Below are 13,215 nucleotides of genomic sequence, written 5' to 3'. Positions count from 1 at the left end.
TACATATAGTAGCTACATGCCAAGCAAAGGTAAGTTTTTAATGGTACCATTAGGGCCATCCCTTTAGAAATGTGTTGAATTCAGTATTTCCCTTGTACCCTCCTTTTTTTGGAGTGTTATTGTGTTTCACTGCTGACCTTTGTAATTGCTAGATCTTGATTGCTAGATTGCTAGAAATTGCTAGATCTTAGCTGTTGTGTGTATCCATCACTTCACTAATTATTGAAAATTACGTTAGCTGAAAGTTTTAATCTTAATGCTTAGTCTGGATCATTGATTCACTCATTATCAAAGTACAGGATGAGCACAAAGCCAAGAACGAGTAGCAGCAACTCAAAATGTTATCTTTAATGGGTGATAGTCAAATAATGTCTTTGTGAACAAAGTTACCACTTCAATTTGCTGCTTACAAATTCAAGCCACATCTAAAAAACATTTTTTTTAGAATTTTTTTTAACTTGATTTCCTTCTACAATGTCTTTTTTTTTTTTTTTTAATGTTTTTTACTTGTTCCCATAGAATCAAATTTAGCATTTTCGGGCCATTCTTATTGCTGGGTCGTTCACAAGTCGGCGTCTACTTCTTATATAAAGTCTAAAACATACATATTTTTCTGAAAAAGACATCCTTTTACACTCACCATCCATAAAATCCGTACAGATAGAAATTCGATTTTCTGCAAAAAAAGCCCCGTAAAACCCGATTATGTATTCAGAATCGCACTGTAAACAAAAAGAGTGGTGCTGTCAGGAAACCGACACATTGTTTGTGACAACAATTCCCAGCACTGAGTCGCCCAGCTCACGCACCTTGTACAGAATCTCCAGCTCTGACATAATCTGTCTCTGCAGCTCCACAGTAATGTCTAACGGGATGACCTACGGAGAACACACACAAAACACTTGTCACTGACTGATAATGTGTGTTCGGCTTGCCACAGATAGCAGTGGTATACTCCATTACAAAACCAGTGTGCTCTTCTCTGCTGGCGGAGGATGTGTGGCTCCATACATTTTTTCTGCGGCAGGACTTTGATAAGAAACATCCAGCAGTGCCTATATCAAACTCTCTGCAGACATAACAGAAACGTTTTACCCTGGAGGAATCCTTCAAACAAGTTATAGATCATACCATGGGGAAATAATTAGTTGACCCCCTGCTAAATTTATATGTTTGCCCACTTACAGACAAATAAACAGTTTGTAATTTTATGGTAGTTTCATTTTAATGGAGAGAAACTGAGTATTAACCAAAAAGCCAGAAGAATCGTAAGATAGAAAAACATCTCCCGCATCCGCCCTATTCTCACACAGGACACTACCAAACTTCTTGGCCAAGCTCTGATTATTTCATGACTAGACTACTCTCTGCTCTTTAGCCTCCCTGCCAATCGTTTGCCCCCCCTCATCATGAACTCATCACCACAACTCATCCACCTCTCCTCCCTCTTCTCCAGCCTTATCCCACTCTGTCAGTCCATTCACTGGCTGCCAGTTGCACACAAAGCATGCAATTCAAAATCCTGACTCTCGCCTTCACAGCTCATTACAAACTAGCTTCTTTCTATCTAAATAAACGTATTTTCAGATACCATCCTACACGCAATCTCCGCTCTACTAACAATAGTCTTCAGTCTTCCTCTCTGGTCAACTCTTCTCACTCCCGCTTACAAGACTTCTCTCGATCCTCTCCCCTCCTCTTGAACACTCTCCCTCAACACATCCGCCACTCACCCACACTTACCCTTTTTAGGCGCAACCTGCAAACTCACCTCTTCAGGTAAGCATATTCTCTTGCCTAGGTCACTTCAGACACAACTTCCCCTCACCTATTGTACTAGCCCTTAAACTCTAAAGCCCCATCTACACAATACAATTCTTTGTGCGATTCAATTACTATTCTATTTACGGTCCGATTAAATCTGACATGTCCGATCGGGATTAGATTCAATTAGATTTGCCATTGCAAAACAAGGGCAAATCGAATTGAATTGAATCCCAATCGGATATGTCGGATTTAATCGGATTGTAAATAGAATCGTAATCGACTCACATCAAGAATTGTATCGTGTAGATGGGGCTTAAGATTGTAAGGCTAATTGGTCAGAGTTCTCTTACCCCTCTGTCTTTCAATGCTGTGTAATGTATGTACTCATCTTCCACCCCTAAGTAAGATCTGTTGTTTATTGTATGAGCTATAAGCAGCTATAATCAACCATAATCTTGTATTGTTAACTACTGTGTTATTTTGCATGTCATTCTTTGTATTGTATTGAACAGCGCCACAGAAGATGCTGACACTAAACAATCAATAATAATAATAATAGAAATGGCTGAATTATCTCTGTAATAAAAACACTGCATCAATGCCCCTGCTCTATCTACCTGGCCTACTTGGCTGAATTGGGTCACATGATGTAAACTGGCTAACACGTGAAAGAACTTCTTCTCACTGAAACCAATATACATTGACCACAGGCCAGCCTAGAGTGCAAAGGCTTGCCGGATGCCAGTTTTAACAGTGGCTGGATGGTGTAATGGCTAAGGGCTCTGCCTCTGACACAGGAGACCTGGGTTCAAATCTAGGCTCTGCCTGTTCAGTAAGCCAGCACCTATTTCAGTAAGGAGTTTCTTGGGCAAGTCTCCTTAACACTGCTACTGCCTACTGAGTGCGCTCTAGTGGCTGCCTCGCAAGCGCTTTGAGTCCGGCAGGAGAAAGGCGCTATACAAATACTGCCTTTTTTTTTTTTTTTTTTTTTTTTATGGTATACCTGAATGCTGACAGTCAGCAACAGTGCTTCAGCTTGGCACTGTTGTTTGGCTATTCTACACTGTGGTCAATAGTTGTTGGCTATACAAAAGCCAAACACCTGTATGGAAAAAGCATACATCTGACAAAATGTTGGAAATGGAGTGCAGGTTAGGACTAGAGATTAGGGTCAGGTGTTATTTTAGAAAAGATAGGGTTAGATATCATGGGAAGAAATTAATATAATAGATAGAGTTAGGTGTCATCAGAAAAGATTGTGCGTTGAGGGGGGTTAGGCATCAGCAAGGACCTGACTTTGGAGGGATGTTTAATGTTAGGCATAACAAAGGGGGTGTATTGTATTTTGTTGGCATATACAGAGGAAGATGAAGGGGTTCAAAAAAATATGAGGGGAATCTGGAAAGAAACAGTCATCTTCAATTAATCAATAAAGGAAATATTTTGTTATTCAATTCACTTTTTCAAAGGACACCTGAATTGAGAGGGAAATGGAGTCGGCTATATTTGTTTCCTTTAAAACAATACCAGTTGCCTAGTATTCCTTTAGATCTTTGGCTGAAGTAGTATCTGAATCACACACCTGAAACAAACATGCAGCTAATCTAGTCAGACTTCAGTCAGAAACATCTGATCTGCATGCTTGTTCAGGGTCTAAGTATAAATGTATTAGAGGCAGAAGATAAGCTGTACAGCCAGGCAACTGGTATTCTTTAAAAGGCAATAAATATGGCAGCTTCCATATCCCTCTCACTTCAGGTGTGCTTTAGGCTGGTTTCACAGTGGGACGTTAAAGTCCCATGTTACAGCAGCCAGTAACGCAGCCTAACTCACAGCACTGTAAAATCAATGTGCTGTTCACGGTGCCCACGTTGTGTTACATAGTAACGCAGCACGTTTAAACAAAGTGCTGCATGCTGTACGATATACTGGGCTAAGCAGCGTTAGACTGCTTGCACATGCTCAGTAATGTTGGAGGAGGAGGTCTCTCCTCCTCCACCGCGGCCACCCACAAGGCTAATTAATATTCACTGCACTGTGGTGACTTGTGGTAGGACTGTAGTGTGGTCCGGATCATGAACGAATCGTTCATTTGATCCGGATCATCACAATGAAAGATTCGGTTCACAGTGGATGTCTCTCTGGAAGAAACAGGAACATACAGAATGTACAGTGCAGGGAAAGTCCTTTCCTGCTAGTCATTTCACCCAGTCTGCTTCCCTAGTAAAATGATTCAAATGATTCAGTTCAAAGATCCGGATCTTTTCAATGATCCGATTCAAATGATCCGAATCCTTAAAAAGATCCGGACTTCCTATCACTAACCTGGAGAGGCTGCTTTGAGAGCTGCATAACGCAGCTCAATCTGACGTCCAACTTCAACACCACCATGCGTTGCGTTAGGGGCACGTTATGCGACCATAACATCCCCTAAAACGCAACGTCTTGGTGTGTAAGTAGCCTTAAAGTCATACCATGTTTTCAGCAGGTAAGACCTTTACACTTTACACTTAGAACAGTCTAGCAAAGTTTTAACACACCTTCATGAAAAGGCCCTTGAGTGACAGAGACCAAAGTATATGGCTATATATGTAAGTTGAGTGACCTAAGAAAGTTGCAAAAGACCATAACAGTACGCAATAATGTCAGGACTGTGTCATTTGCTTTTGTCTTATAGCTGAGCCAGTTGCATTTTGTGCTTCAGAGGCCAGCCAGGTTTTGTATTCTGTGCTGTGTTTTTTCAAGCCTGGAACTGGGCAGCTGTGCCATCTCGCTGTGAGGAGCAATAAGTACAAGTGGATACCTGCAATCTACAGCCCTGCATGAGTGGACATTGCTTTTTGTGCTCTGTCTTTCCTGTAATAGATTAAAGCCAATTCCTACACAGGTAAACAAAACAAAATATCTGATTGGTTGACCAGGCCTAGTTTCCTTAGCTCATTTTTTTGTAAATTCGCCCAAAGGGGACTCAACCCACCGACCCTCTTGTGAATGCTCAGTGCTGTGATACTTAGTCAAGAATGCCCGCTGTCAAACACTAAGCCAAAGCCCATATCACAAGGCACCCACACTACCTGACTGGAGTGTAATGTAGTCTTTCATTGCAGACCCCATCTTCCTCTCTATACACTCGAGTTCCCTCTGGCACTGACAGAAATATACATGCAGTGTCTTGACGTGCATCTTATACAATGCACTCGTATATCTGTGCAGCCGTCAGAACAGACATATAAATTAAGATTTAGATGTAGCAGGGGAAGGAATATAGACACGGGATATGCAAAGGCATAAATTAAATTTGAGAATGCTGGCATCAAAACGAATAGAATAAGACGCAACCTGTTTCAATCACAGGCTTGCTTTAGGGTTATTTATAAACGCTCTGACTAATCCAGCTTGTAACTGTAATATAGAACTGCCAAGAGAAATTTAAAACACACTTCCCCAAATCAATAGTCATTTGCCAACTCCACTCACTTACATTTTTCAGTGCAGGGGAAAAAAAAAAACTTAGAAAAAAAAATAATTTGCCGCTACATCATAGCAATTTTACTCAATTAAAGTGTGAGAGGCATTTAACCTGTGTCAGGTGCAGCCGAGGGAGGAAGGTACCCTGGGGACAGGTCAAACTGCTGTGTAAGTAGGGAGGGGGGGGCTCTCTCCCACAGGAAATAGGCTGCTTATGTTATTTGAAGAGGTGGTAATAGAACAACAGTCAGAGGATTCTCTCATAAATGGTCTTGCTTCTCAATGGAACAGAACCCAAAAGTCAGGTACGTTTACATAGGCTATAGGAAAAATCTTATTGGCTGGCTATAACAAGGTACATACAGAATTAAATAATAATCCAACATCAGGTTTGAGCTTGTGTTTGCATACATATACAGAAAAATAATCTTCAGGTAAAATAGGTTACTGTGGACTGAATCCGACATGAGACCATGGGGGTATTTGCAAAGAATGCCATGAATCTTCCTTAACCCGACTCTGGAACGCCGGTAGTTAAAACCACACCGCACTTGTGGCTGCCTAAGCCTGATGCAGCATAGTTTTACCGCCAGCGGCTCCCAAGCACGGTATGCAATAGCACATCCCCACCAGCACAGGTCTCTGCTGTCTAAAGACAACGAAGTTTCGTGCATCGGTCAGGAGCAGTGTTCATTTCCTCCTGACCACTGTAGTCCAATCACAAGCATCAGGAAGTGAAAAGAGAAAAAAAAATCCTCTGGTCCTCAAAGGGACAAGAGGCATTGGTCTGAATTGAGTTAGAACAACCCTAAAATTAACCTCAGCAATATAAACTGAGCATATGATGGTGACGTAAACGACCAAGGATTACCTTAAGTGAAAACTACAAACATTTTCCTGTTCCAAAGATATGTTATGGAGTAATATGAAGGTTAGTAGTATTGCTAAGAGTGTCAGGAAGAAGACCCGCAGTGTCTGAAGGAAGGTTCACATCTACCATTCAACTCAAGTTGATAATTTAATGTGATGGATGGTGACCATATTGAAAAAGGAACCTTACTGATTATCAGGGCTGTGGAGTTGGAGTCGGAGCAATTTTGGGTACCTGGAGTCAGAGTCATTGGTTTCAATAAACTAAGGAGTCGGAGTTGGATGATTTTTGAACCAAATCCATAGCCTTTGTAAAAATTAGATTAAGGAGTCGGAGTCAAGAAGTCGGAATTGAGGAGTCGGAGTTGGATGATTTTTGCATCGACTCCACAGCCCTGCTGAATATAGATATTAGTGTACAAATCATTTAGTCAGAGAGAGGCGGAGATCTGCGGCGATTGATATCAGTAGAGGCAGACTTACAGCAGAAAGCTCTGCCTCTTTCAGGAAGCGCTGCCCGAATTGCCCCCCTTGGGATTTGGGGGGGTCTAAAGCCCTCATTTTGGCTCGGGGATGCGGCGGGTTTACATCTACTGAGAGTACTGAAGCAACTACCAGGTAAAAATAGGAATTTTTGTTCGCTTCAGTCTCTCTTTAAATATTATGGCAACATTGTGACAGAGAACGAGTGATGTGTATTGTGCAGCTGCTTAATATGCTAAAGCTATATATAAAAAAAAAAAAACCTTTTGAGATCAACTATGGAAGGGATATGGCCTGATTGAGTACAAATGTAATTTTTTTTATAAAAATACAAAACTTTACTAAACACTTGCATAAAAATATTCATAAAACATATGTATGATGACAGATGTCCTCCAAACCCCCCATATATATAATTGCTATAAAAAAAAATACTGGAAATAAATGATCCTGTATACAGTGTGAACATGAGGTCATGCGGTCTAGGTCAGAGGGGCTTGCGTCAAGGAAGAGCAGTGGGGAGCAGCCAAGGAATGATGCTGAACTGGACATTCTGCAGTGCAGAAAACTGTGGTACCTATATTTGTTTCAGTGGAACTCATTCTGTGGAACTCTTAGTGACAGCATGTTCTGTCCCTCAAGCAGGAGAACAGAGGCATCAATTTCTGACAGGCAATAGTTCTTGTACTGTTTGATCTTCACTTGAACTCAGATTGGTAGATGAGCTAAGAGAAAGCCCATGAATTTTTCAAAAGCCACTAGATACCAGGAAAATGGTCATTATAGCAATAAGTGCAGTTACAGATAATAGAGAAATCATGGTCCTTCTTTACAATAAAGATCACTGAAACAGGCATACTTTAAAAAATTTGGAAGATAAATACTGGGATTATGGAAATAGCAGATCAAAGTTGAACGTTAATTTCATAAACTGGGTTTATTTTTTATTTCACGATATCTGGAGGACAACAGTGCTCTGAATTAGATCTGTTCAGTCAGGATGCCCCCTACACTGAGAAATCATAAAAATGAAAACCATGTTTGCATTGCAGATTTTGACACTCCAACTATCTATCATGTTTGGCTGCCACTGTATGAATGCTTTTGCATGTTAAGTTACGCCCATGCAAGGAGGTAACTTAACCTAAAGGGAACATTAAGTGACAAGTGACGTGATGCGGTAGAAATTGTATGCTTGCCACTTTACATACTCCATACCTATGCAGTTTTCCCTTTCTGCTTTCTCTGACTGAAAGAGTTAACATTCAGCTATGCAAGTGACAGTCTCTCTCCAGTCATACTGTAGCTCCCTCACTAATAAGGAATTACAGCCATAAAACCCTTTCCTGGCAGAGAACTGGGATTTTGAGAGCAGGATATAGATAAAAAGGTCAACAGAGCATACATTTCAGCACTCTGAGACACGGGACAGAATGTGTCATTAAGATGAGACAAAATAATAAATCTACTTTTTTAACATAAAACTGTGGGATATCTAAAAGTTATCTTTTGAAGTAGGAGGATAGAGACAAATATTTATCTCATTAGTCTGTTTTCACTTACTTTAAGGCCCCCTGTACACAGTTAAAGGGAACATGAAATGAGAAGGATCTTTAGGCTGACATTTATTTCCTTTCAAATAATGCACATTGCCTGGCTGTCCTGCTGATTCTCTGCCTCTAATACATTTAGCCATAGACCCTGAACAAGCATATGCAGATCAGATGTTTTCTGAAACAAATCTGACAGGTGTGCGGATAAGACACTACTGATGCCAGAATAATCAGCAGGAAACCATGCAACTGGTATTGTTTAAAAGGAAATAAATATGGCAGCCTCCATATCCCTCTCAGTCCACTTGTTGTTTAAGCTGTTGAACATATTAAAACAAAAAAATTGGTGAAATAAAAAAAAAAAAAACAACAACAGCCACTTAGTCTATTTGGGCCATCAAATAAAATGGAATTTCAAAGACTGGCAATTAATTTACTTACAGTGCTCTGTTTGAATTAGTTGTAGGCCTTTAAAATATACACTTCTAAATAAAGCAATCTATCACAGGCTGTCAGAGCAGACCTTGTGCAGAAACTGCACCACAGAAAAACAAAGCGACAGAGCAGACTTCACAGGTCAAATTAGGCTGATGTTCAGTTTTAATTCACTTAATCACCAGCGACATAATTGTCTGCTACAGTAAGTAAACCACTGCGGGGCATAAGATGGGATTACATGTCCACGTGAAAAGGGTTATCTGTCTTTCAATTCCTCATACGCCGGAGGGGTATGGAACACTACATGTTTTTGAGATGATCCAGCAAAATTACTAGCGGCTGCTAAAAGTGGGGAGCTTGCATCCCTCTTTCCACTGAGCCTGTGATTAAAGCAAGACATTCAGAATTGGCACATTTTTTAAACCAAGGATGGCTTGAAGTTCCTTCAGAAACTCGATCCTGTCCACTGAACTTGACATGGTGTCCACTCTTCAGAGCAATCTGTAACTGGAGGCATTCATGACTTTGCAAGGTCACAGTTATCAGTCAATAACTTGCCACTGCATGGTTCCCGTTAGAGCGGATGCAAGTCGGCACAGTAGCTGCGCTCCATCGCCGTCTCCTGTTCCGCCAAACGCCAGGCTAATACTCATGTCTCCCAGTTCTGCTCCATCCCGAAACCGATAAACAGACTGGAGGGCTGGCAGGAGCATGTGGCTCCCCATAGGATTACAGTAGACCAATTCTCTCTAGCAACAGAGAGAATTTTCATGGGTCAACCATGAACCAATGAGAATCCTCCCTGTTGCTGAGGATTCCCATTGGTCTTTTGCAATCCAATGAGGCTCACCATGCTTCTGCCTGGCACAGATCTGTTTACCAGGACCGGGCAGAGCAGTCAGCAGCAGCGGAACTAGGGGACATGTGAGTATTTGCATGGCGGAGATCGAGCACGCCGACCGAAGCAGACAGAACAGATGTGGCGATCAGCCTAGTGAGAACAAACATTATCCTTTCTCATGGGCTTTAATTGCGTCTGCGCACTTCTGACGGAGACATCTGGTGTGCAAAAGTACATATGGTCATGAAGAATCGGGAGTTGAATGAATGAGGAGGGGGACATTTTGCAAGAAGATAAACATTATAAAACTTTTTCGCAACACTTTACAGAGAACAGTGAATAATTTGCATTACTGTCTCTGAGCAGAGTTCATAATATTATGTCATTACTACTGTCCAAGACCAATTTTGGGAGAACCAATGATCAGTATGCCTTTTATGTACTACCATGAAACATGGTGGTGGATAAATACAAACACAATGCTGATAATGGTTTGGTTGAGATTCAGATCTACGACTGTAAACCAGTTTAACTCCATGCTGTTAATTTTACTAAGCCACTAAAATGTAAGCAATACAACATAGAATCACAAAACCATTGTGTGTTTTATGAGGTATTTTCCATATGATCAAACGGATGCTTGATTTATTTTTCCAACACATACCGTAATCATTTAAAACCAATCATTTTATTTACCAAGCAAGCACCCCTATGGTGAGAAACTATTGAGAATGTATTGCTCCAGTAACATAACTTTTACATATCTACAAGTACAAAAATGGTCATTGAAAGTCGGTAGTTAATAAAATTTCAGAACATTAACCTGCATACCCAATAGTAGTGTTCTATTGTTCTTCTCCTGCCCTTCAACCTCCAGCCAAGTTGTACTCTTTATTAAATATAACCCAAAAACACACTGCCTCTAAGTATACATATTGTGTACTACCCCACCTCTTGTTTCCGCCCTTTTCCTTTAGATTGTAAGCTTGCAAGGGCAGGGCTCTCTCACATTTTTGTGTCTTTTGTTCATCACGTTACATTTGTCACTGTAATTACTATGCCTACCAATTCTGCATTATGTACCAGTGTCTATACTTTGTGTATACCATTGTCTGTATTATTGTGTACTCCAAGTTGGTTTCTTGCTCTGTACAGCACCACAGAATATGTTGGGGCTTTATAAATCAGTAATAATAATAGATTTGCAAAGTCAATGAAATGATTATATTATCACAGATATGGTCAACTTTAAAAAATAAATCCTGGACCAGCTCATTGTGTTCTCTTAGATGTGAATTAACAAATATTTCTAAAATAGGCTATTCAAATTCTAGAAAAAGCTCTAAAACAGATAGTCAAGCAAGCTAGTAGGTTATTTATAACAAATAAATAAATAATCCCATTATTTTCTAAAGCCTGGCTGATAAAAATTAGACTATGTCCATGTATTAGATTTTCTTTATCTGTAAAAAAGGAAAACATTTGCGCATACCTTCACTGCCAGAATCTTCCCACTGGGAACATGATAAGCTCTGAAAAAGAAAAAAAATACATTGGGGTTAATTGCTTATGCATCTAACACGTGAGAGTTGATTGTGAAACAGTATATCTAAAGTTAATATTTAGCAGTGTCACTTCTCTCTCATTGTATAACAACCTTTTATTTATTTACTTTGGGTGGTGGGGAGGCACTATAACCCAAAAACAACGTTTCAGAGAATCGCTAACGGTTATGTTGTGTTGGTCCTCACGTTCGAAAGAACACCCAGGACACTTGCATAGAGTTGATATATACTCCCAGTGTTTGCATGTTACAATCCAACCAGCCAGGGTGATGAAGGCTCACCCAGTACATAGAGTCTAGTTAGCTTGCCTTTTTTTGTCAGAGAACCCTACAAAGGATTATGGGTCTTTTCCTGCTGAGAAGACCCACATCACAGCCACCAAAGGGACTGGAAAGGTCATAGTCGGAGATTGCCAAGGATGCAACTGAGAAGAGGCCAAGATTAGGGATGATAGCATTGAGGCACTATTTATGAGGCCGAGGTCAGGGATGGTAGTGTTTTAGCAACACGGGTAACAGGCCAAAGTCTGTGCGAGAAGAGTCAACCAGGAATAGTGGGAAAAGTGGAAGCAATGGAACAAGAGTAACAAGTAACATACAATGGCACTGTATAATCCATACTGTATGAGCTCATGGCACAATGTGCTCACCAGATGCAGATTTACATGTCTTTCCTTGTCTTGACTCTACGAGCAGTGGGTGACACACAGGGGAGCCTCTAGGCATAGGCAGTACAGGCCATTGCCTGGAGTGCCATTGGTCCTAGGGGCGCCATGTTGCTGAATGAAGCCACGCCCCATGGATAAAGCCCCACCCCCTGACTAAGCGCCATCCACGGGTGTTCTATTACTTGCATCTACTTAGCGTAAGTTGCAGGCAGCTGCCACTGTGTCCCTCTGTGCCTTGTACATCCTTACTCCCCCCCCCCTTTGTGCCTCCTTCTGTCCCTTTTGTGCCTCCTTCTGTCTCCTTGTGCCTCCTTCAGTCCCTTGTGCCATGTCTGACCCCCTGTTTGTCCTTCTGTCTCCCTTTATACTTCCTGTCTCCCTTTGTGCCTCCTTATGTCTCCATGTACCTCCTTCAGTCCCCCTGTGCAACCTCTGCCTCCTTCTGTTCCACTGTGCCTCCCTATGTCACCTTGTGCCTTTCTTTGTCCCCCTGTGCTACCTCTGCCCCATATTCCTCTTTCAGTCCCACTCTGCCTCCTTCTGTTCTCATGTGCCTCCTTCTGTCTCCCTTTGTGCCTCATTCTATCTCCATGTGCCTCTTCAGTCCCCATGTGCCACCTCTATCCCCTGCGCCTTCCTCTGTCCCCCCGTGCCTCCTTCTGTGCCCCTTTGTGCCTTCTTCTATCTCCCTGTGGCTCTGTCTGTCCCCCTCTGCCTCCTCCTGTCTCCCTGTGCCTCCTTACATCCCCCTCTGCCTTCTTCTGTCACCCTTTTGTGGCTCTATTTGTCCCCCTTTGTGCATTCTTCAGTCCCCCTCTGGGCCTTCTACTGTCTTCCTGTGTCGTCTTCTGGCCCCTTTGTGCTTTTTTTCTGTCCCCCTTTGTGCCTTTTCCTGTCCCGTGTGCCTCCTTCAGTCCTCCTGTGCCTTCTTTTTGCCTCCTGTACCTTTTTTGTCCCCCTCTGTGTCTCAATCTGTCCCCTATTGTGCCTCGTTCTGCCCCCCCCCCCCTTGTGTCTCCTTCTTTCCCCTGTGCCTCCCACTGTCCTCTGTTGTGCCTCCTCCAGGCCCTCATGCCTTCTTCTGTCCCCCTGTACCACCCACTGCCCCTCTGTGGACCTCCTCCTGTCCTCCTGTGCCTCGTTCTGTCTTCTTTTGTGTCTCATTCTGTCCCCCATTGTGCCTCCTTTTGTTGCCCATTGTGCCTTCTTGTGTCCCCGTGTGCCTCTTTCTGTCCGCCTGTGCCTCCTTCTGTCCTCCTTTGTGACTTATTCTGACCCTCATGCCTCCATCTGCCCCCCTGTGCCTCCCAATGTCGCCCTGTGTGCCTTATTCAGTCCCCCTGTGCCTCCTTCTGTCCCACTTTGTGCCTCATGAAAGTGGAGCCCTGCCTATGTGTATTTTCTGGTGAAACGCTGCCGCATTGTGTATTTTCTTGTGAAATGCTGCTGCATTGTGTATTTTCTGGTAAAACGCAGCCCGCGTTGTGTATTTTGTGTATTTTCTGGTGAAACACTGCCGCATTGTGTATTTCCGGTGAAACGTTGCCAGCATCATGTATTTTC

The 13,215-nt window shown here is 42.2% G+C and overlaps 1 protein-coding gene across 2 annotated transcripts in view; it reads right to left on the bottom strand.

The window, feature by feature from the left end:
* The window catches only part of MAP2K5 (mitogen-activated protein kinase kinase 5), a 221,107-nt gene that overhangs the window by 106,205 nt on the left and 101,687 nt on the right, over nt 1-13,215 (bottom strand). For both annotated transcript variants that reach the window (XM_068275037.1, XM_068275038.1), the window contains exons 9-11: nt 10,913-10,952; nt 810-878; nt 641-722 (exon numbers count right to left, since the gene is read on the bottom strand). In XM_068275037.1, coding sequence (XP_068131138.1) covers nt 641-722; nt 810-878; nt 10,913-10,952 — 191 coding nt within the window. The remainder of the gene's footprint in view (nt 1-640; nt 723-809; nt 879-10,912; nt 10,953-13,215) is intronic.

This window comes from Hyperolius riggenbachi, chromosome 3 (genome assembly GCF_040937935.1).
Source record: "Hyperolius riggenbachi isolate aHypRig1 chromosome 3, aHypRig1.pri, whole genome shotgun sequence".
Taxonomy (NCBI): domain Eukaryota; kingdom Metazoa; phylum Chordata; class Amphibia; order Anura; family Hyperoliidae; genus Hyperolius; species Hyperolius riggenbachi.
This window is presented reverse-complemented; position numbering and strand designations above follow the sequence as displayed.